The sequence below is a fragment of the Ahaetulla prasina genome, chromosome 5, assembly GCF_028640845.1.
Source record: "Ahaetulla prasina isolate Xishuangbanna chromosome 5, ASM2864084v1, whole genome shotgun sequence".
Classification (NCBI taxonomy): domain Eukaryota; kingdom Metazoa; phylum Chordata; class Lepidosauria; order Squamata; family Colubridae; genus Ahaetulla; species Ahaetulla prasina.
The window spans coordinates 51918570-51942820 of NC_080543.1; the positions used below are offsets into that span (position 1 = coordinate 51918570).

Below are 24251 nucleotides of genomic sequence, written 5' to 3' on the forward strand. Positions count from 1 at the left end.
TGACCGCTGTAGATACACGCCATCTCAATGAATGCCCTCACAATCTGCATTTGCATTAAAGCGTTGCTTCCAGCTCCTGTGAACTTCTATCTTCTTCTCTTGTTCCTTTTTTCTTCGCCCTCCTCCCTCCCCACTTTTGGCATTAGGATCTGATCCCTTCGGAAGAACCGGAGCTTTCTCTCAGCTCCACGTCGAACTCAAAAGCGAGAGGAAAAGCTGAAGCTCCCTCCTTCTCCCCCGCCCCATTCCTGAATAATCCGTTTCAAGCGAGAAGAGAGGGTGGTAGGGTACAAGCTGGAAAAAGATACGGAACACCCTGAAGCAGCAACGCCGCCGCCGCCGCCGCTAGAAGCTTTCGAGGGCAAAGAGGCGGAAGAATCGGTCTCCTTTCTTCCCATTTCTTCTCCGCTCTTGCCATTTGTAAAGGCTGGTCCAGCTCTTTCTAAAAACGTGCATCTGCGTTCGCGGAGGGATACTTTGCATCCTTTCATGTGTGTAGCGGGTCTGTTTTTGCTACTGCTACTGGCACCGTTGCCTGCCCGCCTGCCTGATATAGCCAAGCGGCGAGAGGCGCTTGCCGTCAGTCGGTGAGCGGCGCTGCTCGGCTTTCCGGGCTGGGGTTGATTGTGAGTGTATATGGCTCTGCGCGGGCGCGCGCGCGCGCTTGATTGAAGGGTAGACTTGTACGCGAAGAGGAGACGCAGGAGCAGGCAAAGCGGCGGCAAAGTAAGCCGCGAAGAGCTGGCTTTTCCTAGGCTCAGCACCCTCGCTTAACTTGGGAACTGTCCACCAGTGTGAGCTCCTGAAAAAATGAACCTGCCGGTGCTCTACCTGTTCGGATTGTTTCTCAGTAGCGGGCAAGGTAGGAGTGCCGTTTCTTCTAATCGTGGTTTATTTACCGACCAAACCTCTTCTCCACCCCCCACCCCCCCATCGTTACAATGCAAATCAAAGATTAGCATCTCTCACCTCTTTGCCACCCCGGCAAATTAAGGGTTGAAACCATTTTTGCCCTCACACCAATTTGTTCCTGAAATCTATTTCTCAAAAAGGGACCAAAAAAAAAAAAAAGCTGTTACATTTTGTTGTTGTTCTTGAAACGAGGATGTGCCACTAAAAAAAAAAATGTTAATTCCAGTTTCTTGGGGGTTATCTCTTCCAGTCTTCTTATATGGACAATGATTGTCCTTGCTTCTTCACAGCAGATTTTTTAAAAAAAATGCCTTACAAAGCATGGGTCTGAATGTGTTTCTTAATGTATTAATTAAAGTTATTTCTTGTTTTAAAATATTTAAAGGGCAGGATAGTTTGTAATGAGGAAGAAATTTTGGAATTCTGCTATATGCAAAAAATCAGTCACCGTTCTTTTGTGCCTCTGTAAAGGAAGCTTCCTTCTGAATTTTCTGTTATTTTTCTGGGTGTTTTGTTGGGCACGACATATCTGTACATATATAGGTATGTACACAGCAGTTTTATTGCAAGGCAGAGTGTAACATACACACAGCCATAAAGGAACGACAGTTGCAAGGAAATAGTAGTTAAAAGCACAAGGGTTGCATTTATATTCCACTGGATTATTTTTTCTCTATGCATTTTCCAACATTGTTCTTTTTTAATAGGCAGATAATTATTTGGTGGTGTTTCCTAGGTTATATTTGGATTCTACTAGTTTTGAGTAGGGAAAGGAAGTGTGTTCATATGAGGCACTAACAGAACCTCTTTGAACAAATGAATTGCAGCGCTTTGATCAGTTCATACAAGTTTGTGATAGGGCAAAGACTAGACTAAATTGCTAAAAAAAATTCTTTTGTCTATTCTGTGAAAGGTTTAATGAATTTCATTACAACATATTTATGCTGAAGTTTATATGCCTTAAGAAGCAGACCAAAAGGAAGTGGGGGAGGGAAGGGGAACGTATATAGTATCTGTGTGCCATATATTTTCTACTGTGCTCTTTTTAGTGAGATCATCTGTCCAGCAGGGGGTGATAGAATTCCACTGAAATACAACATTTGTTAATTCTACTCTGTCTGGGCAAGTTGTTTTACACTGACAAGAGTATGAGTCTGTCTTTTATCATTCTTGAAGCACAGCTTGACATTCTGAATTGGGCTTCTTCAATTCTCATCTTCCCATCCCCCCCCATGCAATACTTCAGAAACTGACTTCACACTACGATATGCAAATTAGATGAACAAGCCATTTTCCTCCAAGGCTTCTCTTCCATCACACATATTAGAAATAACTCTCCGCAGTCTAGAAAAAAAAATGTGCCTTTGCAAACTGTTGCACATTGCTAAACTAAATGTCCACTCAGAGTAATCTTGTATGTCATGAGATGGAATTGTTTCTTTCCAAAATAGTTATGTAACAAAGTGATCTATTTTTATTATATCTAAAGCAACTAAAATGTATAGCCCTAATAATATTCAATGGAGCTATATTTAAGGGAAGAAAATGGACATTGCAAGATCTTAGTTATTGTATTTTTCCCTCTTGATTTTATAATACAGTTTTGCTTTTGTTTGTTTCAAATATTTTTTAGATTTAACAACAAATATATCTTACAATGCTTTGTTCAAATACCACACATAGGTGTAATTATTGAATATATTCATCAGTATTTTCTGAGAATTCAGAGTGGCTTATGTATGATGCCTAGACCTTTATAGTTTCAGCAGGAGAACTAGATCATATATCTTTGGTCAAGAGCTGTCCTTCAGGTTGGATTGCATTTTATATTATGACAGTATGGAATGAAGAGGTTCCAGGAGGAGCTGTACACTGTTCATTTCTTAAGGTCTTTTCAGAGTGCAGTGCTTTGTGCAGTTCTTGTATTCATCATTTATACAGCAATCATGCTGCATAAACTTGCCCTTGGCAATTGGGATCATTTGCCAATAGGTAATTCACCCTTGACTTTTAGACCCCGATAGAATATATTATTGCTGGCCTCTACATGAAATAACCTTCTTAAATTTGCCTTTGTTCAGAGCAATCTATCTGATACATGCTTAAATGCTTTTCTACTGTCAGATATTCAAGAGGCTTAGTAGAGCATCTAATTATCTACCATAGATAATTAAAATGTTGGCAGCACAAATTGTAGATTTAACAATATTTTCTTGACTATCTAAAGCTTCATAATAAAAGAGAGAAGTATTGTTTATATACATAAATCATAAACATCTTGGTAGCATGAGAGTAGAAAGAACAAAGTCACACAAATTTGGGACAATTTCATTGAGCAATTTTTTTAAAAAAAATAATAATAATGGAAACCCATTTTAAATAATACAAAACCAGTTCTACACCTTTATCTAAAACAGAATGCTTTCTTTGTCAATACTTTGAAAGCAATGCAAGCATATGGGAGGCACAAATAAAATAGGCAGTAATCACTGGGGTCATTTGCTTTCAATATATAAATTGCCAAGGTCCAGATTTTATGTTGGCAATATAGTTGCTGTGGATTTTATGAAGCATGGTGAAAGCTTATTTTTTCAGACACATTGTAAAGTTAGCCTAGCAGAAGGATAATGTATTTCTTTTTAAGCAGTCATGATATTTTGAGCTTAGCAACTGGGTTTTCAAAATGACCAAAATGAAAATTGACAAACTTAAGTGCTATGTGATGTCATAATTAGATGAGGAACACAATGTTCCTACCCTTAATTTTAATCAGATATGTTAAAAAAATGGTACTTTAATGGAAGAGGCCTGATAAAATGCAACTACAAAGATTTTTTTAAAGCAGGATTTTTTGTTCATACAGAATTTAGGTTTTTGATTAATAGTGTAAAAGTATTTAATTTAGTCTGTGTTTATCATCTCAAATTTTTGGCAAAATATATATTCAGAATGGAAAGTGAATAAATTGTAATTCTACATATAATTACTGACAATAAATCCACTAAATTTAAGGAATTATAATTCAATATACATATTGAACTAATTGTCTGTCTGTCTGTCTAGAATGCTGATTTATAGATAAGGTTTAAGATTGTATCTAAATTTTAAGACTCTGATATTTTCTATTTATCATGCTTTTTACAATTGAAAGAGTACATGATTTCTACACTATGATAAAATATATTGTGGATGTAGTCTGTTAGGTCTTGTTGGGCTTAATATACTCAGTTATGTTATTGAGGTAGATTTTTTTTCCTGTTACTTCAGTTTACATGAATACATAAATGTTTTCAGGAAATTCACTACTAATCAGTAACATGTTGTCAAAAGAGGTTCAGTGAGTGGCAAACTATAGCGGTACAATAAAATTTGGAAATCATTGAATGTCACTTGGGACTTCTTTCTTCCTTTCTTAAGTCATCACAAACTTGAATAGGATAATTCATATTGACTGCAAAATTCTAGTTTCCAAGGGATGGAAAAAAAGATGTCTGGGTTTATCCAATAATATGTCTTAAGTGTCACCTTTGCTGTCAAAAACTTTGTCTGAAGCAAAAGAATAAGGAGTTGGAAGATGACCTGGAATAGGACAAAGGAGGAGGAACCTCTGGAAAAAGAAGAAAGCAAGATGGTTGAAAAGATGGAAACTAGAAACAGCCAACATTTAGTTATATAGTTTCTCACATAAACTGAAAGAATAGAATAGAATATAACATAATATAGAACAGAACAGAATGGAACAGAACAGAACAGAATAGAATTCTTTATTGGCCAAGTATGATTGGACACACAAGGAATTTGTCTTTGGTGCATATGCTCTCAGTGTACATAAAAAGACAAGATACACTCGTCGAGAATCACAAGGCACAACACCCAGTGACAGTCATACGGTACAATAAGCAATCAAATCATACTAGGAAACAATCAATATCAATAATTAAAATCCTGTATATTTTCAATTTGATGTCTATACAATTGTCAGTGCCGTAGTGTGTGAGAGACCTTTATTGTGAATGTACAGTTGTTTGTATTTGCAGTTTGATTATTCACTTCTTGCCCTGCGAACTTAAATACAAATTCAAGATTCTTACAATAACTTTACAAAAATCAAAACTTTGTAGAAATATTTATGTAATCGATTTCTTGTAAAACACATGTATAATGGTTTTAATTGTACTTAAATGACTCTTTATTAATATTATTACTGTGTCAGTCTGAATTTGTGAAGTAGTCTAAACACCTGCTGCAGGTCTTGGCAAAAACCATACACATTTTTCTCAGAAAATATCCAAATAATTTAATATTAAATAATGGCAGTTATCAAAGATTGATGTTATATGTAACCCCTTTTATTGAATAAAATGACAAACCAATATAAGATGCAAGATTAAGAGAACTTTAACATTTCAATGTGTACACTACCAGTGTAGTGTAATAGTAGTTAAAGTATTGGATTAGGACCAGATAAATCAGGTTCTATAGGATCCTACAGCATGACTTTGGACCAATCAGTCTCTCTATGTCTTCACATCGAATCCACAGTGTTGTTATTGTAGAGAAAATATGAATAAGCAATATGTATATTACCTTAAGCTCTTGGGTGAAAAGTAAAATATGATATATGATTTAAAGACATAGTTACTGAGATACAGGTAGACATTGACTTATGACCAGTCCCTTGGCAACCAGTAAACCTTACAATGGACCTCCACAGAGCTACCAATGATCTGGTTTCAAGGTTACAATGGTGGCCCCCTCTGTGATCTGTGGTTTATGGCTGTTTGCATTTACATCCATTTGCAAAATCCCATTGTCACAGGATCTCATTTTTTAAATATTTTTGCCAGAAACCAATGTTTACTTCTGGTTTCCAGCAAAAAAAACAACAGCAATTGGGTTAGTTTTACAATGTCTGCATTTGCTTAATGACTGCTGTGTTTGCTTAACAAATGTTACAAAAAGGTAATAACATTGGGTACAGTCAGATGGGGGGACACAGCCACCATGATTTATGATCATATTACATAGTTGTAGGTTATATGTTCCATTGTGTTGACAAGATGCTTCCATGGACAGGTCTTCTGAATGTTTTTCAGGTGATTTCACTTATAAGGAAACTTTAATATGGATATATCTCCAACTATAGTATAATATTCTTCAATCCAATGATTTTGCACAACCTTTACAAAATACAGTAGGTAATAGCTAACCTGTGACATGAACTTCCTTTAGAATAATTTTCAAATCTCATTTCCCATTCCAGGAATTTTTCCCCTTAAGAAAATATTCAGTGATTCATTGTTAGGAAACAATAATATGTGAGATTTTCCAAGACTACTTTTCTCAAACATATAATATTTGTTGAAAAAGAATGTCATGCCCTTTATACACATAACCACCAGATTAAAAGTTGCATAAAAGATTTCTGTTGCCCTTTCGTTGTTTGAAACTGCCAGCCATTCTAGAAGCCATTATATCAGGGGTGGGATTCAGCTATTCGGACCGGTTCGAGTGAACCGGTAGCTCCGACAATCAGCTGAGAGCAAACTGGTTCACTCCGACGATTTGGTGGGCCTGCCCGCCTGCCCTTGTGCTATACTGACCTTCATTTGAAGCCCAGCTGATCAGCGTGGCAAAGCGGATTGCTTTGCCTCAGCTGTTTTACTCACTGGAGCTGCAGTAGAAGGTAAGTTTTTAAACACAAAGCATGTGCTCAGCCAACTGGTTGTTACACTGGTTGAATCCCACCACTGCATTATATTATATGGTACACCCACGTCTAACACTTTATTTAAATATTGTGTATCAGCACTTTTGAACAAAATCTTTACTGAGAAGAAAAATCAAAATCAAATAGTAATACATAAATAATTCAAAATTAATTCCATACATTTAAGAATCATAAATTTCCCATCCCAAATACCTATTGCTTCTTCAGACAGTATTTTAGGAATCTACTTTGCTTCATTTATCTTATACTACCTAAATACCACATTGACTTTTTAAAAAAGTGTTTTCCCGCAAATAAATTGCTTGTAAATTGAAGCCAGTGTTCTATTATATTCAAAGAGAAGAAAATAAAACAGTTGCTAAAGTAGAGACTTAAAACAGCTACAGTTGTCACTAGTATGAAAGCTTTTCAAGATTGATGTGGAAATGGATATTGCTTGGTTTGAACTAAATCAATTTAGTGCTGTCTATATTAATTAAATGGCACTTTCCCCATTTCATAGCTATTTCTTTATCTTGCCTCATCTTTATCCAGTCAATATCCCCAAATAATTCCTTCTTTCCTTCATTCCCTCCCTCCTTTTTCCTTCCTTCCTTCCTTCCTTCCTTCCTTCCTTCCTTCCTTCCTCCCTCCCTCCCTCCCTCCCTTCTCTTTCCCTCCCTCCCTTCCTCGCCTCCTTTCTCCTATTTATGTCAATGCTCATGTTTGTCTCTATGCATACTGTATATCTGTATATATGAATGATATGTGCATGAAAGAAATATCTGTATATTAAGATATAAAGTTAATAGTTAATTCTCCTTTTCTCCATTCTTTCATGTGATGCATCTCTATTCACAATCATAATATGCCCTTACATAATGTTTCTCTTACATTCATTCAGAAATGCAGCTAAGTCTATCTTATATCTCACCAGTGAGCCTTAGACATCCTAATACACTTATCCTGCTTGCCTAAGCAAACTGACAGGAGAGTTTAGAATAGCAGCAAACATAAATATATGCTTAGGCAAAAGAGCTCATTGATTATCTCACAAACCTGCAGCAGATAAAGAAAAAGAGAAAAAATAGATTCCCAATAATTCTAAATCCAAGATTTAAAGGGTTTGGGGGATGAATTAGAAACATGTGCATCCAGATTTATATGGGTGTTTGTCTCTGTGTGTGTGTGAGAGAGAGAGAGAGGGAGGGAGGAAGGAAGAGGGAGAGGGGGAGAGGGAGATTGCTGGTTAAAACTTTTGTTGTTAAGAGAAAAGGCCAGGGAGTATTGTAAGTCAAAGAAAGATCACTGCAAGAGGTAGGCAAGGTGAAGAATGGAAAAAAGTCACAAGGGTTTATGAGCTACCGGTACTTTCCAGGAGAAACAGAAAAATGCAATATTTGGGGAGAGCAATAACTGTCATGGTGTGTATACTTCAGTTCTCTTCAGATATTTGAAGATAAGAAGGATGTGGCATCAGATTCAATAAATTTCCAGAGAAAAGAGAAAAACAATTTTTAAACGAGAGAGTTGTTGATATAGATAAATATATGGGTCATTGCTTTGAACACAATAAGAGCATAATAGAGCAATAAAATTGTGGTGCTAATTCTTCATTGTAGTTCTTTGTTCGATGATGATGACGATGATGACAATGATTATTAACATTATCACCAACATTATTATGGTGATATTCCTGACTGACTGTCCAATATTCCAGTGTCCAAATTTAATATTTTCATAAACTCACAAACTGATGTTAAATGGGAGGATAAAAATTAAGGGCAACCCAATTTCCAGGAATATGGGTGACAGCAGCAGAAGGTGTTACATAACCATAATCACAATGCCAAAGCAGATGGTAACACAGGACCAGAGGGCTTGATCCAGAGGAAGGATACTGCTCCCAGAGCCACATGGCTGTTTTCTACCCTCAATTTTGAGAATAACAGTAAATCTTCTAAAAGATGTGTCTCATTTGAGATATTTAATTAGACTTAGTTATTTAGTTTTTGTCATGGCCCTTGTTTTGCAATATAACTTCTAGCAGTCATCTATCCCCAGATACACCTATGTATTCTTACATATTAAGACCAATTTCTATGTTTTCATAAACAGAGAGACTAAAACATATATAAAGCAAAACTGAGTAGGCCAATATTAAAAAACTATATTGTTTTTTATTTACAATTTACCTAATGTGAAAATGAATTTTTTTTTGTTTGGAAGAAAATATCACTTTTGAAGAACATATGTCCCAATCAACTAGCTGTATTTGTCAGCATTTGATTTTTCCCTGAAAACCCATTTGAGAGGAACTAAAATCATACCCTTTAAAACACTAGCAAACATGCAGAAAGATTTGGAAATAACTTTAAAAATCCACAAAATATTTTTATCAAATGAACACAACAATGAAGATAATTGATTTCCTCCAAAAACAATTTTAAGCAGTGTTAACGTTGAACAATGTAAAGTTTGTCATTATATTCTAGATATGAAGGAGTTAATTGTGTTACACTACTGGAATTTCAGATTAGTCACATTGACTTTCTTGCATAGAATGTACATATTTAACTGGTACACTTTGTTTTATTGAGGAAATAAAAGGTTTTTCTTCTGACCAGAATAAAACCTGCTGGAGAAATAACTGATACTAACAAGACAATGGGTTTAACTCTGGGGTTTTTTAGTGCTCTCTGACTTTGGATGGTGGAACAGATCATCTACACCAGGGGTCTCCAACCTTGGCCACTTTAAGACTTGTGGACTTCAACTCCCAGAGTTCCTCAGCAGCTTTGCTGGCTGAGGAACTCTGGGCGTTGAACTCCACAAGTCTTAAAGTGGCCAAGGTTGGAGACCCCTGATCTACATAACATTTTCCAACAAAATGAATATTCATACAACTTTATCAAAAAATGCCTGACTTCTCAACCCACACAAGCTGTTGAAAAGATAACACTGTCATAAAGTAAAAATATCTCAGAAACAACCAATAGACTATTATAGTAACATGGCATCACTGTAGCATGCAATTCACAGAATATATTCTTCAATAATATTCTGTGAATTATAATCCACAGGCAATCCAGCCATCAGACCCAGTGGTGAAGAATCCTAGAAATTTTAGTTCAGCGTAATCTGGATAGTCACTGACTTTTTCATCTGTGCAATAGTTCCTTAATCACCGATTGTTATAATTCTTTGAATGCAGTTTTTTTGGTGATCTTTGTTTATATTAAATGAATGTATCTCTTATCTGCCTCCCATATTTACAGTAAAATGAAAGGTTTATAAGCATTAAAAAAAAGCTATGAAATGAAATAGTAATTCGTTTCTGGGAATGTCAGTCTTACATTATCTGAATTTGTTGACATCAGAGATAATGTATAGCATTTTAGGAAACAGAAATTTGCACAAAAATGCAAGCTTTATGCCTTAGGTTATGGTTTTATATTACAATTCAAATCAGTATTCAAATCGTGTTGCCAGCTATTCAAGCATTTGGGCTGAGTGATTGGATATTAAATGGCATTGTGCCATTTATGGCAGTTCTAAGCTTTGATTCCAACAATTGCTAAGCACTTGAATGGATCATTCCATAGATTTACATTTGATATTTATGGCTATTTCACCTCATAAATTTTGAGTGCATATGGGATTATTACAAAATGTTGTTTGTTGATTTTAAAACCTTATTTTAAAAACAGGAATATTTGTTATATCTCAATATCTCAATTCTAAACAGAATTAGATACTAGATTCTATATATTGGTGAATGAATAATTTGAACTCTCTAAATTTGTATGTTCATTAATATATTTAAATTTAATCATAGGTACTATTTTTCCACCCATTTCCAAATATATGGAATTTTATTTTTCCACCTTTAAATTACTATATGCCTATGACATAAAAACAGACTTATCCTAACATATCAAATTTGGCCTCATTTCAATTTGTTCTCAGAGAGTTAACTTGCTTTCATTTCATTTCATGAACTTTAATCCATGAAATTGTGGAAATCGCTAATGAATTACCATGAATCAGGATGATGATTTTTAAGCATTTAACATCACAGGTAATGAAATGATATTTTTATGTCACTTATCTTTCTTTTTATTTTGTCCAGCCTTTATATAGTTTTACTATAGTTAGATTTCATCCAGGGAAATTAGAGATTGCTACATATTTGCTTTTATAACACATAAATACATATATGTATACTTAAATGGCTGCACAGGTTGGGTTTTTTTTCCATTGATACAGTCTTTGATCTAAAAAAGGTAATAAAAGATCAACTAGTTATATGAAAGTTTTTTACATTAATATGTATAAAATAGAATGTCTTCAGTAGTTTGTGGCTATAAAGAAAAAATATCTAACATTGAAAAGTCAGTTTACTATTTTTTGTTCTTGTTGTTCTTGCAAACTTCACTTGATCCAGAAGTGGAACTAGAAAGCTTGTAAGGAGAGTCCAGAACAGAGCTGTTTTAGTATAGTTAACAAAAGAGCTCTTAATGTGAACCAAACAAACAAATGAACAGATAGATCAATAAAGTAAATAAAACAGGAATTATAAATTATAAGACTCATTTCATACATGAAATGAACAGATAGATCAATAAAGTAAATAAAACAGGAATTATAAATTATAAGACTCATTTCATACATGTAATCTTATCCAAGTTTCAAATCCTGTCTTTTTGTTCCTTCTAGGGATCATAACATTATGAGGGCAATTATTTGCTTTGGCAGGAATGATGCAATAATGACGTTATTGCAATGAACTCAGTCTGGTCTTGCACTCTGTGACTTCTGACTTTGCTTGTCCTAGTCCTCACAGTTTGAATTTTGTTAGCCATACTTAACCAAACCGAGCCAAGCTGAGCCAAAATGAAACAAAACAAACAAAATGTTGTTTACTAGCTATAGAAAAGGCTATGCATACTATTACATACTCAAGTCTGATAATTTCTTTTATGAAAGCTTTATGGAGGCTTCTTTTTTGTTGAGTCATTGGAGCTATATAACTGAGCTGCACATATCCAGTCAACCTTGAAATATCAGATAGATCAAAACATAAAACATACTTTTGATTTCACTATAGATTATGATCTACCAGGCCAAATATATTTCTGTCCCTAGTGTAATCACCATACCATTAACATTGTCTCCCTGTGAGTTAATTTAATTTGAAGTCTTTGTTGTTCATATTTTAAAGTATAAGCTAATCTAAATTAATAGCTGCTGCGTTGTCCTTTATACAATATAAACTGATCAGATTGCAAATTAGTCTGTTAGATAACTTTTATATTCATTTCTAGAAGTGTAGAACAAACAACAGCAAAGTATTGGAAGACATTGCTTGTATCCTGCTTGTTGTTCCAGTCTATTTTTTCAAAATTAAGATTATTTCCCGTATCAATTTGAAATTAGTAGGTATTTTATGAAGGTGAAAGCCAACTGAGATTACTAGTATGGAGCAGTTTGGCAATTTATTAATTTATGTCCTTTTGATAATGATTGATTTTAATTGACTATTCCTGTCTATAATAACTATAGTGTGTATGTACTAAATAAGTACATAAATAACATTTAATAAGAACATTGGGCCAGGACTAAGGGCAGGTTTAAATCTCTCTTAAATCACAAAGCTTACTACATGATAACTTGAACCAATCACTATCATTTGACTAAAGGTTGTTATGAAATAAAATGTGGAAGGAATAAGCATAATAAAAGGAAGTGCCTGATATAATTGTCATAAATAAAAACATGGATATAATATATATAGCTTAACAGATGGTTAGATTTATCTATTTTCCTCCATGCTACATACATATATACATACATACATATGTACATACATACATACCAACATTATTGCTTATTGCACCTAATAATATTACAAAGTCTATCTGAAAGTTTCTGCTATAGATTGCCAGACCACTTTAAAAACAGAAATGTTTGTGGATAAAACCAGTGGTGAAAACCAATTTTTTTTACTACCGGTTCTGTGGGCATGACTTGGTGGGCATAGGGTGACTTGGTGGGTGTGGCATGGTGAGCATGGCAGGGGAAGGATACTGCAAAATCTCCATTCCCACCTCACTCCAGGGGAAGGATACTGCAAAATCTCCATTCCCACCACACTCCAGGGGAAGGATATTGCAAAATATCCATTCCCACCCCATTCTGGGGCCAGCCAGAGGTGGTATTTGCTGGTTCTCTGAACTACTCAAAATTTCTGCTACCAAGTTCTCCAGAACCTGTCAGAACCTGCTAGATTTCACCCCTTTCACGTGAAAGTGAAATGGGCTAGGAATACACTAATTTGTATTTTCTTTATTTTGAAGAATATTTTCTTTATTTGAAGAACCTGTACTGTAGAGGCACATTTTGTCTATTTGAAATTTTATTTATTTGTATCTTGAAATCTTGTATTTATTCTGAAACAATACCAAAAATAAAAATAGTTTATTGAAAAAAATACAGAATTACTTAGCATTAAGATTTTACATGTACTAGTATATTGTCTATTATTTATTTATTTATTTACTGTAATGCTGCTGAGAAGGTGGATTCTTTTCAGCCTCCAGGGAAGTCACTGAAAAAGAGCTTTTCTAATTAAAAAAATCTTTGTTGTCATGTTGCTGCTGTCTATTGCTGATCAGAATGCTAAGTAGTTCAATTCTACATATCCCTTTTACTGATAGAGGAATAGTTGCCAAACTTATGTCAGCAATTAACTTTGGAAGATTTTTATACAGAAAATGCAACCAATTAAGATAACTTTTTGTTTTAAAGAAGAAATAGTATATTTTTAACTCTGACAAATATGTAAGTTATTTCAAATCTGCAAGCAATGTACACCCATTCCTAGAGTAATCTTAAAGGACATTTTATGAATCAGTGGAATCAGTGGTAATTGAGCTATAAAACTGTGGTGTTCTCAAGTGCTTTTCAAGAAAGCAGGAACTGGGTATGTCTAGTTTAATAAAAAGAAGGACTAGAGGAGACATGATAGCAGTGTTCCAATATCTCAGAAATTGCCACAAAGAAGAGGGAGTCGGGCTGTTCACCAAAGCACCTGAGGGTAGAACAAGAAGCAATGGGTGGAAACTGATCAAGGAAAGAAGCAACTTAGAACTAAGGAGAAATTTCCTGACAGAACAATTAATAAGTGGAACGACTTGCCTGCAGAAGTTGTGAATGCTCCAACACTGGAAATTTTTAAGAAAATGTTGGATAACCATCTGTCTGAGATGGTGTAGGGTTTCCTGCCTGGGCAGGAGGTTGGACTAGAAGGCCTCCAAGGTCCCTTCCAACTCTGTTGTTATTATTGCTTTTGTTAAAGCACAGAGCATGATTATTTCAAACTTTGTGGTTAAATACTACACCTCTCATAATCTATAGTATTAGGTAACTTCTACAGTAATAAAAAATATCTATCTATATGATTGATGAAATTTTCTCAAAGAAGCTAAAATGGAAAACTAATCCATTTATATTTATATGTTATAAATATTGAATGAAGACTGTTATTGCTAAGGTGATCAATCGTCCTCCTTTAATATTTTCCAAATATGAAATTATTACGATATTTTTTTTCTTCAATTTATTTGTGTCCTCCTTCTCATTGTAAAAAAGTTGGTCACCTTATTATTGCTCAATCGGTTACCTTAATTTTTGTTCTGTTTTAACAAATAATTATTTTTATGTATGATTCTATTATTTTTTCTTATTATTTAAATAATGTTTCAGAAGCCTCCCAAGGTCAGTTATTATGTCTAATTTGTAAACATACTGTTCATTTTTGGTAAGATCAGTATCATAATGGTAAGTAGAAATAATTTGGTTCTGATTATTATAAAAAGGAACTTGGTTCAGGTCAAATTATTTATTTGAGCAGTGAACTGATAGAGGTTGCTTTTATATAGTTACCTATCTTAAACCATACTCCATGTGCTCATAACCCAAGAATAAAAGTAATATATAAATATGATATTGTTTTATAAATAAATAATATATAAAGCATACACATGTATGTGTATGAGTAGGTATATTTACATGCATAATATATGTATATATAAAACCCCATACTGAAAAATCTGGCATCACAGCTAAACTTTCTAAGATAGCTTCCAACCAATCCATGATAAAAAATAACTAGTGCTAACTGTAATGATTTACTGATATTCTGCTCTTAAAAGCACATGTCATTCTTTTTTTTTTTTTGCCTCCACTGCTCATCCCATCCAACCTCCCCATCCCCCATATCAGGGGTGGGTTCTACTTACCTTTACTATTGGTTCGCAATGGGAGCGCATGCATGCTTCTGCACATGCACAGAACTTTTGCGCATGTGCAGATCACTCATGATGATGTTGTGGTTGGTGGGCGTAACCTCCCACCAGTTTTACTACCAGTTCTATAGAACTGGACCAAACCAGGAGCAACCCACCACTGACCTGTATGTGTTTTAATTCCCCACTTATGATAGATACAAAAATTGTTATAGTTCAGTATAGTTTGATAGCACATAATAACACATTGAAAATATTAAACTACAAGCTGACTTTAATTCACAGCTGCCATTTAAGGTCCTGGGCCATTACTTTTCTTTTTCTTGAAACAGATACCAGCCAACTTCTTGTTTTGATCTAGAATCTTGTTGAGTAGATTGACATATAGTCTGGTTTATAGTCATTTGGGAAGAGTCTGAGCGCATTCATCCTGAGATGGTCCAAGGTCCAGATGGCCCCAAATCTGCTAACTTTCTTAAAGCCTTGAACATATATTATTTTTTGACAGCCATCTGGTCAGGTAGACTTATTACACTGGATGCTTTATGTATACACATAATGTCTTGCATTTTATGTCAAGAAGATGTGTATGTGTATGCATGTATGTGTGTGTATACACACAGACTACATACTATAGGGGAGGAGGAGGAGGATGTGGAGGAGGAGGAGGAGGAGGAGGAGGAGTAGAAGCCTGAAAATAATGTTTGCCACCAGCTGGCCTCTTTGGAACTGAGCTCTAAAGTCCTGTGTAGCCAAATTTTTTATAGTCAGTTCTTTTAGCTAAAGATGTTAGGATCTTAGTTAATTACCCAGTTAAAGGAATCTACAAAAATCAAGCTTTTAATGGTTTGAGAGATATGCTGTTTCACATTACCACAGTATGTACATATAAAATCCCTGTCACTGCACCTTAGTTATTGGACATGATCAATAAAAACTTATTTGCTTACAGCTTTCTTAGATGGATTATTTGGCAATGAAGAGAATGGCAAGCTTATAGTCTCATTCAAGGGAAGCACTATCATTATCTCAAATAATTTTTATAGTTAACATGGATATTTTACCATTTGAAAAAAATACTATCTATAAATAACTATGCTACAATAATTTGCTAACAAGAGAAAAATAAATGTAATTTTTTGGGATTTTTGGAAATTGATATTACATTATTCTTTTAGATAACTTAGAACTTAGAACCTTTTAATACCTCACAAGACTCTATATAATTTCTCTAAGTGTATATAATTACAGATGTTAAAAATGGAATGAATTTGTCATGGTATACGGCTACCCTTCAAAAAGACCTTGATTTTGTGTCGGAATGGTCAAAAAATTGGCAACTCCAAATCTCAACCAGCAAATGCTCTGTCTTACACATTGGAAAAAAGAATCAGAACACTAAATACAAACTAGATGGACATTACCTTATAGATGACCCTCACCCCGTTAAAGACCTTGGAGTTTTCATATCAAATGATCTAAGTGCCAAAGCCCACTGTAACAACATCACCAAAAAGGCATTAAGGGAATTATTTTGGCAGGATCAAACACTTTCTTAGTGATTATTTCAAAACTGTTTTCTAGATTGTTTTCGGTTTGCTTTTTGCAGTTTTTCTGAAAATTGAAATAGTTAAAATAAATGGGACTTAAGTATTCATTAACTTTGATTTTACTCTTGTATTCCAAGATTTTTTTTAATGAAAAGAGATGCACCCAGTGTTTCAAAAAGTGAACGATTTTAGCAGATAATTGGTTTTGAGTTTTGTTATCATTGAAAATATGTATTCTATTGAATATATGTCATACCTGCTGAAAAAAGAAATGATTGACCACTAAGTCTAAAAATACATCTGTAAGAGCTATTTCTCAAGGTACTTGGGAACTTTTTGATATATAAATTGTTCATACTATATAAACTGCTGTTGAAGACAAGGAAGTTTCTAATCTGAAAGCTGCAGAGCTAAATTAATCTCATAAATCATATAATTTATATAATAGGGATTGCATTGAAGGAATATTTTCAACCTCATAAATTTGTCATAAGTTGCATATAAATGACAACCCTTAGAAGTTAGCCTTGCTACTGCTACTGCTTTATTTTTCTGCTGTGTATGAGAATATGTTTAATTCATGACATATAGAAATCTAATTTATTTGAGCAGACTGTTTAATTCAGCCCTCAACACAACCAATATCTTCATACTATAGACATCCACTTTGGTTCTCCTGGCTATCCCCAAACTGTTAATAACTAATTGTTATGAATGTTTGTCTTTGAGAACTGGATTGCTAATTTGTGTAAGCATATGAGACAAAAAATAGCAATGGTATTAATGGAGAAGGAAAATCTTTATTTTATTTTATTTTATTTATTAATTTTGTCAAACACATACTGAACAATATATATATAAGTATAAGCAAGAAATAAACATATACAGTACGGAGACAGCTTTGGTCGCACTGGTGGATGATCTCTGGAGGGCCAGGGATAGGGGTTACTCCTCTGCCCTGGTCCTATTAGACCTCTCAGCGGCTTTTGATACCATCGACCATGGTATCCTGCTGCGCCGGTTGGAGGGGTTGGGAGTGGGGGGCACCGTTTATCGGTGGTTCTCCTCCTACCTCTCTGATCGGACGCAGACGGTGTTGACAGGGGGGCAGAGATCGACTCCAAGGTGCCTCATGTGTGGGGTGCCGCAGGGGTCGATTTTCTCACCCCTCCTGTTCAACATCTATATGAAGCCGCTGGGTGAGATCATCAGTGGCTTTGGGGTGAGATACCAACTGTACGCTGATGATACCCAGCTGTACTTTTCCACCCCGGGCCACCCCAGTGAAGCTGTCGAAGTGCTGTCCCGGTGTCTGGAAGCCGACGGGTCTGGATGGGGAGGAACAGGCTCAAACTTAATCCTCCAAGACGGAGTGGCTGTGGATGCCGGCACTCGGTACAGTCAGCTGCAGATGCAGCTGTCTGTCGGGGTGAATCATTGGCCCGATGGAGAAGGTACGCAACTTGGGTGTGCTCCTGGATGGTCGGTTGTCCTTTGAAGACCATTTGGCGACCGTCTCCAGGAGAGCATTTTATCAGGTTCGCCTGATCCGCCAGTTGCATCCTTTCCTGGACCGGGATGCCTTATGCACAGTCACTATGCTCTCGTTACCTCTCGCCTAGACTACTGCAATGCTCTCTACGTGGGGCTCCCCTTGAAGAGCACCCGGAGACTTCAGCTAGTTCAGAATGCGGCTGTGCGGGTTATTGAGGGAGCGGCTCGGAGCTCCCACATAACACCTATCCTGCGCAGACTGCACTGGCTACCTGTTGTTTTCCGGGTGCGCTTCAAGGTATTGGTTACCACCTTTAAAGCGCTCCATGGCTTAGGACCGGGCTATCTACGGGACCGTCTACTGCCGGCTTCTATCTCCCATCGTCCGGTACGTTCCCACAGAGAGGGACTCCTCAGGGTGCCGTCAGCCAAACAGTGTCGACAGGGCCTTCTCTGTGGGAGCTCCGACCCTGTGGAACGAACTTCCCCTCGGACTTCGACAATTACCTGACCTTAGGACCTTTCGCCGCGAACTTAAAACTTATTTATTTCGTATGGCTGGACTAGCCTGATTTTTATTTTTATTGGATGGGTTTTTAAAATTTTGTGATTTTACGGGGGAGTACGTTTTTTAACATTTTGGGCATTTAAATTAGTTTTTTAAGGGATGTTTTTAATTATTGTGTGTATTTATATTTTATCTGCCTGTTCACCGCCCTGAGTCCTTCGGGAGAAGGACGGTATACAAATTAAAATATTATTATTATTATTATTATTATTATTATTATTATTATTATTATTATTATTATTATTATTATTATTATTATTATTATTATTATTATAAAATGAATATAACCAAAGGGAACATTAGGACAGGAATGGTAGGCACGCTGGTGCTCTTATGCACGCCCCTTAAAGACCTCTTAGGAATGGGATGAGGTCGACAGTCTTAGGTTAAAGTTTTGGGGATTTTGGGATGAGACCACGGAGTCAGGTAGTGCATTCCAGGCATTAACAACTCTGTTACTGAAGTCATATTTTCTACAATCAAGATTGGAGCGGTTCACTTTAAGTTTGAATCTATTGTGTGCTCGTGTATTGTTGTGATTGAAGCTGAAGTAGTCTTTGACAGGAAGGGCATTGTAGCAGATGATTTTATGAGTTATGTTCAGGTCATGCCGAAGGCGGCGTAGTTCTAAATTTTCTAAACCCAGAATTTCAAGTCTGGTGGCATAAGGTATTTTGTTGTGATCAGAGGAGTGGAGGACTCTTCTTGTGAAATATTTATGGACAAGCTCAATTGCATTAATGTCCAATATGAAGTGTGGGTTCCAGACAGATGAGCTGTAATCAAGAATTGGTCTAGCAAATGTTTTGTATGCTCTGGTTAGTAGTGTAATCTGTCTGGAGAAGAAGCTACGCAAGATTACCTTTACAACTCTTAATGCCTTTTTGGCGACGTAATTGCAGTGGGCTTTGGCACTTAGATCATTTGATATGAGAACTCCAAGGTCTCTGACAGAGTGAGGGTCATCTACAATTTAATAACCGGTTCTCTGCCCTAATGATACCTTCCAACAACCAGTTTGCCAAACTGCTCACAAAGTTAACAACCGGTTCTCCCGAAGTGGTGCAAACTGGCTGAATCCCACTACTGTGCATAACTAAGTTTGACAATGTCATCAAAACATTTGACAAGTTCACTAAGAACCCTGTTAACAAGTGGACTTCTGATGAAGTTGTTAATCACTTATTTCTTACTTCCTTTTTCCATATATATTTATATACTGTATATATTTTCATCGGGGACAGGACTTGTCTCCCTACCAGAGCTCCTTCTTACTTTAGGTCAATAAGCATGGTCCTGTGCCTGGCAGGGCAAGCTGATGGACAGCTGCAATTTTCATCTTACATTGAGACACCATCGCAGCTAGAGAGGGTCTATCATTGCCTGGGCATGGCCATCCTTCTTACTGTAAACTCTACAGTGATAAAAATTACTGACTGCCTCATTTACAGCTGCAAGTTTGAGATTCCTGCATGGTGTATGTCTTTGTCAGCCTAAAAGAGATTCAAAACCTTCTGCCCTCCTTTTGACTGTGCTGTCATGTTATATGTGAGAAAGGCTGAATAAAGTGACTGGAGAATGCAATATGTGTGCTATGAGATTTTGTATTTTATATTCTTTTGAAATTCAATAAAGTTTGTGAAAAAAAGAAATATAAACTATTATTCCAAGATCTTAGTAACAATCAAATACTATTACTAAACTAGAAATCATATATTCTATATCTGTATATAGGAAAAGTAATATTTTCTACTTTCCTATTTTTTTTAAAAAAAAGGCTTTTATTCCATATTTTACATTTTAAATTAAAGTATTAATTTTTCCAAGCTAAAAGAATTAATATTTCTTGTAGTTTCTTTTTTTTTAAGTAATTATTTGAATACTTCGATTCATGTCAGTTCTGGAACTGGCATCAAGAAAAAGAAAGCTCAAAGTGAGCTAAGATTATGAATAATAATAAGAATATAAGAATAATGAATAATGGAATAATAGTTTATTATTTGATTACAAAACATTTGGTGTGATGTTATTGCAAAAAAAAAATGCAAATACAGTTTTCAACTGTTTCAACAAAGTATAAATCTGAAATGATGGTAGATGATAATTCCACTTTATTCCACTTTCATACATGAGGTCCAACTCAAGTCTGGATATCGTACATCAAAAAGTACTCAGAGAAAATTGCTTCAAGTTCAGAGAAGGGCAATGAATATGATAAAGGAACTAGAAACCAAAACCTATGAACTAAAATTGAAGAAGTACAATCTATTTAACCTTGAGAAAAAAATTACCAAAAGGAACTTAATAGCAGCCTTCAGATATCCCCCAAAAACTGACATAAAAAGCTGATTTGATCTCTCTTATTTTATAATTGCAGACAAAATTTAAGTTAGAAAGGCAAATTGAATGATTATGGATGCTTTAATTTGTATTTCCACAGTGAGCAGGGGGTTGGACTTGATCTGAATAATCATTCCAACCCTACAATTCTGAAGCACTTTTATCATTAGAAAGGAAAGTTTGGAGCTAAAATGGTGAGCAGATGGTATTATTCAAGAGGAACATATAATTGTCTATATTGCAAGCTAAATCAGTCTTGGGACAGATCACTTGGAAAGGGAATGAAAGTATGTAGGAAATGGAATAAGTATATGAAAAAAGATAGCTTGCAATATATTTTTAACATGAATTTCAAAGAAATAATACGGACTCGGTGACTCTGAAGTAGCACTCAGAATGTGATAGAACAAAAAGAATACAAGATCCTTAGACAAACTTGTTAGATACTGCTACATGAATAATATATTCCTAGCTATACAATTTTCACTGCTATGTGTTTCAGAATCTTCAGTGTCATGCCAGTTGTTATGCAAAGCAAATTGCAAGGCAGTATTACACAGAAATAATAAGACAAAATATCTCAATTACTGAATAAAACCTCCTTTCCAGGCCCCCCTTCATTTAGTGAGATGAAGTTCTATAACTTCTAAAACTGAAGACCAACTGGAACCTGTCTAGATTGTTGACAAGTGTACTTTAATTGATGTGTACACAGCTCTTTGTTTCCAAATTAATGGGTGCTTTTAAAAATATCTGTTAATTGTCCATTTTTACACTGCAGTTTTGTTGGTATATAGGCCGATGAGAGAGAGAGAGTGTGTGTGTGTGTGAGAGAGAGAGAGAGAGTGAGAAAGAGAGAGAGAGAGAAAGAGAGAGCATGCATGAGATAGAATAAGAGAACATGAAAGAATGTTAGGTAAGAAAGGAACTGCAAAATATAATTTGAATAATATAATACTGAGCAAATTACAATTATTATGTTTCCTGGAATGATTTGCATCTCTTATACAATTTGTGCTGGTCTAGTGAATTCTTTTATTTTTGAGATATAGAACAAAAAACATACCACATATGACATTTTTCATAGTATAGTTTCACAACAGGTATTTTGACATACCTTTGTCTGCTTCAAATGCAATTGTATCTGCTTTTATGATTTGCAGGTTAGAAAAACTTGTTTTCAAAGGCAGATTTTACTTTTTGTGTTACTTTCCATTTAATTTTATCATTCATCTCTGATATTTCAGTTTTTTTAGATAAACCATATATTAAGTGCATTTATTGTGGGATATTTTATAAGTAAAAATGGATTAAGTCTGTCTGCTCCTGATGAAATATATGAAGCTACTGTTTATCAGACTGTGCTTTATATATGTAACTTTACGATTATATTACCAAATCTGATCTATCTATCTATCTATCATCTATCTATCTATCTCTCACAATACTTGACAACACAGTATCAACAGTAGAAACCTTCAAATTTCTGGGTTCTATCATATCGCAAGATCTCAAATGGACAGCTAACATCAAAAACATCATTAAAAAAGGACAACAAAGAATGTTCTTTCTGCGCCAACTCAGTAAGCTCAAACTGCCCAAGGAGCTGCTGATCCAATTCTACAGAGGAATTATTGAGTCTGTCATTTGCACCTCTATAACTGTCTGGTTCGGTTCTGCAACCCAACAAGAAAAACACAGACTTCAGAGGATAATTAGAACTGCAGAAAAAATAATTGCTACCAACTTGCCTTCCATTGAGGACCTGTATACTGCACGAATCAAGAAGAGGGCCATGAAAATATTTGCAGATCCCTCGCATCCTGGACATAAACTGTTTCAACTCCTACCCTCAAAACGACGCTATAGAGCACTGCACACCAGAACAACTAGACACAAGAACAGTTTTTTCCCGAAGGCCATCACTCTGCTAAACAAATAATTCCCTCAACACTGTCAGACTATTTACTGAATCTGCACTACTATTAATCGTTTCATAGTTCCCATCACCAATCTCTTTCCACTTATGACTGTATGACTATAACATTACTGGCAATCCTTATGATTTATATTGATATATTGACCATCAATTGTGTTGTAAATGTTGTACCTTGATGAACATATCTTTTCCTTTATGTAACACTGAGAGCATATGCACCAAGACAAATTCCTTGTGTGTCCAATCACACTTGGCCAATAAAATTCTATTCTATTCTATTCTATTCTATCTATCTATCTATCTATCTATCTATCTATCTATCTATCTATCTATCTATCTATCTATCTATCTGACCATTCATCTCATTCTCAGCTAAAAGCATATAAAAATACAATACATTAATACAATTAGAGCTGGGTTAAAAACAAAATAGAATAAGTTTAAAAAGGCAGAGGATCACATTCAATATGCTATTCATCTCCTTGGTTCCATGCCATTCCATGAGTCCCACATGTTTCAGTCTTTACCATCCAGGTCTTTACATCTTTCTGAGAGGCCAGGAGAATGGGAAGTCCCCTCAACTCTGGAAGCAGAATATTCCAGAGGGCAGGAACAATGGCATAAAAGTCTCTCTTCCTGGACTCACCAGTCAAATTTCTTTAATTGATGGGATTCATAACTTACTTTTATTGCCTGGCAGTGTGATATATGTCGATGTGATGGGGGTCCTCAGGTACTCTAGTCCATGCCAACCCTGAGGTGGACTCCATCAGATCAGACAGGAAGGTTGCTATGCAGTAGGAAGGCTGCTACCATAGCAACAATCCTGCAAAGCTAACTTCAGAAAAAGGGTCTCAGAATCCACTACTTGTAGAGCCATGCCACTGAAGGCTATCTGTGATTCTTGGATAATAACTACTATCCTTACTCCACTGTTGTGGGGTTGCCATACCCTAAACCTTGCTAGACAAATTTGAGAGAGGGATCCCTTTCCTCTTTTAGGGCCCACCCAGGTCTTAGTAATACATGTCAAGTCAACCTGCTCCTCTATAATTAGAATACAGAGGGGAACTGTGTCATTGAACAATTTGGTATTAATTAGTAATACTTGTCAAGTCAACCTCCCCTCTATAATTAGGTTATAGAGGGGAGCTGTGTCATTGAGCAGTTTGGTATTAAGTAGCAGCAGCCAAAAGCCCAAGTCTCTGTTGGTCTGCTGAACAGGGCCTGGGTCTGAGTGCAGAAGGCCAAAATATATCATAATTACCCTAAGAGTCTTCCACAAGTGTGTCCCACCTTCCAATTCCCATCAAAATATCCCTTACCTCTCAGTGTTGTATGTGTCCATTCTTTTATTCTTACCCATTTTACAACAACATAAGGATCTTAACAACCAAGCTTTAAGACCATTTTCCTGAATGTACATTTT

General features: G+C 35.6%; 1 protein-coding gene across 1 annotated transcript in view; it reads left to right on the forward strand.

Moving 5' to 3' along the window:
- The first annotated feature begins 733 nt into the window (after positions 1-733).
- Positions 734-24251, forward strand: part of NCAM2 (neural cell adhesion molecule 2) — a 182988-nt gene continuing 159470 nt past the window's right edge. The window contains exon 1 of the mRNA XM_058186494.1: positions 734-862. Coding sequence (XP_058042477.1) covers positions 811-862 — 52 coding nt within the window. The 5' untranslated portion in view covers positions 734-810. The remainder of the gene's footprint in view (positions 863-24251) is intronic.